Source organism: Limulus polyphemus, unplaced genomic scaffold (assembly GCF_000517525.1).
Source record: "Limulus polyphemus unplaced genomic scaffold, Limulus_polyphemus-2.1.2 Scaffold10095, whole genome shotgun sequence".
NCBI classification, from domain to species: Eukaryota; Metazoa; Arthropoda; class Merostomata; order Xiphosura; family Limulidae; genus Limulus; species Limulus polyphemus.
In genome coordinates this window covers 965-4,738 of record NW_013675705.1, presented here as the reverse complement: position 1 = coordinate 4,738, position 3,774 = coordinate 965, and the positions used below count along the sequence as shown (strand labels likewise).

At 30.9% G+C, this 3,774-nt stretch overlaps 1 protein-coding gene across 1 annotated transcript in view; it reads left to right on the top strand.

The window, feature by feature from the left end:
- Positions 1–3,774, top strand: part of LOC111083563 (F-box/WD repeat-containing protein 7-like) — an 8,972-nt gene that overhangs the window by 4,803 nt on the left and 395 nt on the right. Inside the window, exon 3 of the mRNA XM_022380163.1 lies at positions 3,057–3,239. Coding sequence (XP_022235871.1) covers positions 3,057–3,239 — 183 coding nt within the window. The remainder of the gene's footprint in view (positions 1–3,056; positions 3,240–3,774) is intronic.

Here is a 3,774-nt window from a genome sequence, read left to right as displayed (position 1 = left end):
TTAACATACACTGCAATGTAATGTTTGATATTTTCATTAACATACACTGCAATGTAATGTTTGATATTTTCATTAACATACACTGCAATGTAATGTTTGATATTAAGAAATGGAAATACCTTTTAACTCTTTACAGATAAGGTTTAAAACTTCTTTTTGTCATATGTGTAATTTCACATATTTATCTCTTCACTTATAGTTTATTTAAAATTTTCGTTTCCAATTCTTTGTCACATCAAATGACACATCAAATGGTGCCCTTGGACCTTTATAGCTATTATCTGCAACCTCCGGGCAGAGATGTGTTTGCCTAAACAAGATGTCGCTTTCACAATCTAGGCAACAAAAAATCATTAAATCTTTTAAATATGCATTTTAAAACCCTAATAATACATAATTAATTAAAATATAAAAGTAAAACCTAAATGAAATATAATTGTTTATCAAACTAATATATATATAAGGTGAGATAAAGCTGCTGTGCACACTGCTCACAACAATGGACTTAAACTCATTCCACCTTATTTAAAAAAGGACATTTCCCATTAGAGTAAAACCTCCAAGAACAAAATCTTCTTTTCTATTGGTTATAAGCATGCCATTCAACTTAAAGCTGTTGCTTAGCAACATGGCTTCTACTTTGCAAGTAGGCATGGTAGACCTTAAACTAAGAAAATATTTACAGTGGTTTCTTGGGGGGAAGAGTTCTTGGAATGAGCTTGAGACAGTAATGTAAAATATGTGTATGGTAAACTTTGGACATTTGAAGGAAGTTTTTACAGTGCACAAACACAGTTTTTTCAAGTTAAAGTTAAGAAACTGTAACTGTGAGCAGATCACATGACAGCAAAAACTGTGGTTTTTAATTGTTGTTTTAGATGTTTCTTTTTAAATAGGATTAAAAACTTAGATAATATAAAACTTTGAATTATAATGTATTTGATAATGCTAATTTCATTAAAATACATTGATTGTTAATTGGTTTAATTATAATTTGAATGTCACTCTTTAACACTTTGTGACATGCACAGAAGGGTATTTAAAATGCACACTAGTTGTTGAGAGGTTAAGAGTTGATAAGAAGGATCCCTTTAGTTTGGCTTCCCTTGTTGCTATGAGAACACTCCTCATTTGTATAAATTTTACCGTATTAATTCAAATAGCTTCTAATTTCTTGATGTAATCCAGTTTATTTCAAATCACAGCTCCATTAATTTACACAATAGTCAGAGGCATCACTAGGTGCTGGCAAACGTGGCCTGTGCCTCAATTCTATTTGACAGTGCCCCAAATTCCCAGTTGTTGTCTTGAAAACTCAGAATAGAGAACCATGATCAATATCATATTGAAACACTGAAAAAAATTTAAATATTATAAAAACTTGCAAGTATAACAAATACAATTGCCATGAGTGGGGTGAAGGGGGATAATAATAATATCCCTGAACATCCCCGTTGAGGAAAGTTAACTTTTCTTTAAAAACTAAATTCATATCATGGAAAGAACTGAAACAATAACAATTTCTGTGCCTATGGGTACGAGCTACAAATCATTAAAGCACCTACTGACACCTCTGTCAGTAGTGATTACAATGTCCTTACAATTTTAAAAATTTTCAAAGCCTTGGTTTCATCCTTGTATAAACTAATATTCTTTTTTAGCTGTAATATCTTGTAATTTTCTAAAAACATAACCATTGGCATGAGTTTTAATATGTTTAAAAGTTGTGACTTGATTTTTTTTATACTTAGACAATTGCAAGAAGGTTTCAAGACTTAGGAGATAATACTCCTCGGTAGCTTTGTTAAGGAGAAGAAAAAAAGTTTAATCCTCTTGCTAAGACTTTTTTCTCATCATTTTTAAAGTTGAAAAAACGACAATCATAATGGAAGAAATGTATCCAAAAACAGACCAACGTAGGCTCATGTTGTGATGTTCACAAACAAGGTTGTCCAATTAGAAGTAGGCTCACTTTGTGAGGTTCACAAACAAGGTTGTCCAATTAGAAGTAGGCTCATGTTGTGATGTTCACAAACAAGGTTGTCCAATTAGAAGTAGGCTCATGTTGTGATGTTCACAAACAAGGTTGTCCAATTAGAAGTAGGCTCATGTTATGAGGTTCACAAACAAGGTTGTCCAATTAGAAGTAGGCTCATGTTGTGATGTTCACAAACAAGGTTGTCCAATTAGAAGTAGGCTCACTTTGTGAGGTTCACAAACAAGGTTGTCCAATTAGACGCAGACTCACTTTGTGAGGTTCACAAACAAGGTTGTCTAATTAGATGCAGGCTCATGACCTTTTCCTATGCTTCCATGAAAAAAAGTTTGATTACAGTCCTGTCATAAAGGTTTTAAGTCTGTGTTTTACAGGAGATATGTTTATGACACTTTTATGGTGATTAACACTATTGAGTTTGTTAGCAATTTTCTCCAGTTTTTAAATTATAAATGTCATGACATAAAATTTACTATTGAAAATCTACAAAATGACAAATTCTCACTCTTAGATGTTTTTGTCATAAGTAACTAAGGTAAAACTACCACTAAAGTCTATCATACGTCAACTTTAACTGAAATTTATTCAGTTTCATTCCTTAAATCGTTAAAGAAAATTTAGTTAAAACAGAACATTTAAAATATCAGTAAATCCACAAGTTTATTTCATTAAAACAGGTTAAAAGGGTTCTTCAATTATAATAACAAAAAGCATTAATTGAGTACCTCTCTAGTCATATTTTAGTTCAGAGATATAATAAACCAGCCAATAGAAGGCTCTGTAGTCAAGTAAGAGAAAAACTAGTGCTTAAACCTACTACACCCATAGTATTATCAACCACTGTCTAAACAAATCTAATGTTATATCTACATTCAGTTTCTTCTGCTCTATTGTTCACTCTCAGGATGAAGGCTAGAATCTCTTGTAAATCAAAATGATTAAAAACAGTGTTAAAACAAACTTAATACTACAAAATATCACCGAGTTGAATTTTTTTACTTATGTTACAAATAGTTTTTTTGCGTTGTACCTTATTTTATTATTGTATATCTTATTCCAGGTAGCTGGATAATTACTGGACATCGCAATGGGAAAGTTTGTGCTTGGAATTCTTTATCGGGAGAGTTGGAAAACATAATTACTAATCATCTAGCCCTTGTGACTGATATCGAACTTGTAGATATGTTAAATAGAGGTAAGGAAACATTGTATGATGAAAACACTTTGCAATTAAGTTCCAGCTGAAGTTATCTCATGCGTGACTTAAATAAAATAAAGGTTATCAAATATTTTGTTATAATATAAATATAAGAATTATTAATAGCTGAAGCTTACATAAAGTGTTAAAATAGTGTATGGGTACTGTTGTTAGTGTTAGTCATTAATTATAACTATGAAAACAAACACATCTTGTGTATGGATAATGTTGTTAGTGTTAGTCATTAATTATGACTATGAAAACAAACACATCTTGTGTATGGATACTGTTGTTAGTGTTAGTCATTAATTATGACTATGAAAACAAACACATCTTGTGTATGGATACTGTTGTTAGTGTTAGTCATTAATTATAACTATGAAAACAAACACATCTTGTGTATGGATAATGTTGTTAGTGTTAGTCATTGTATTATAACTATGAAAACAAACACATCTTGTGTATGGATACTGTTGTTAGTGTTAGTCATTAATTATGACTATGAAAAACAAACACATCTTGTGTATGGATACTGTTGTTAGTGTTAGTCATTAATTATGACTATGAAAAACAAACACAT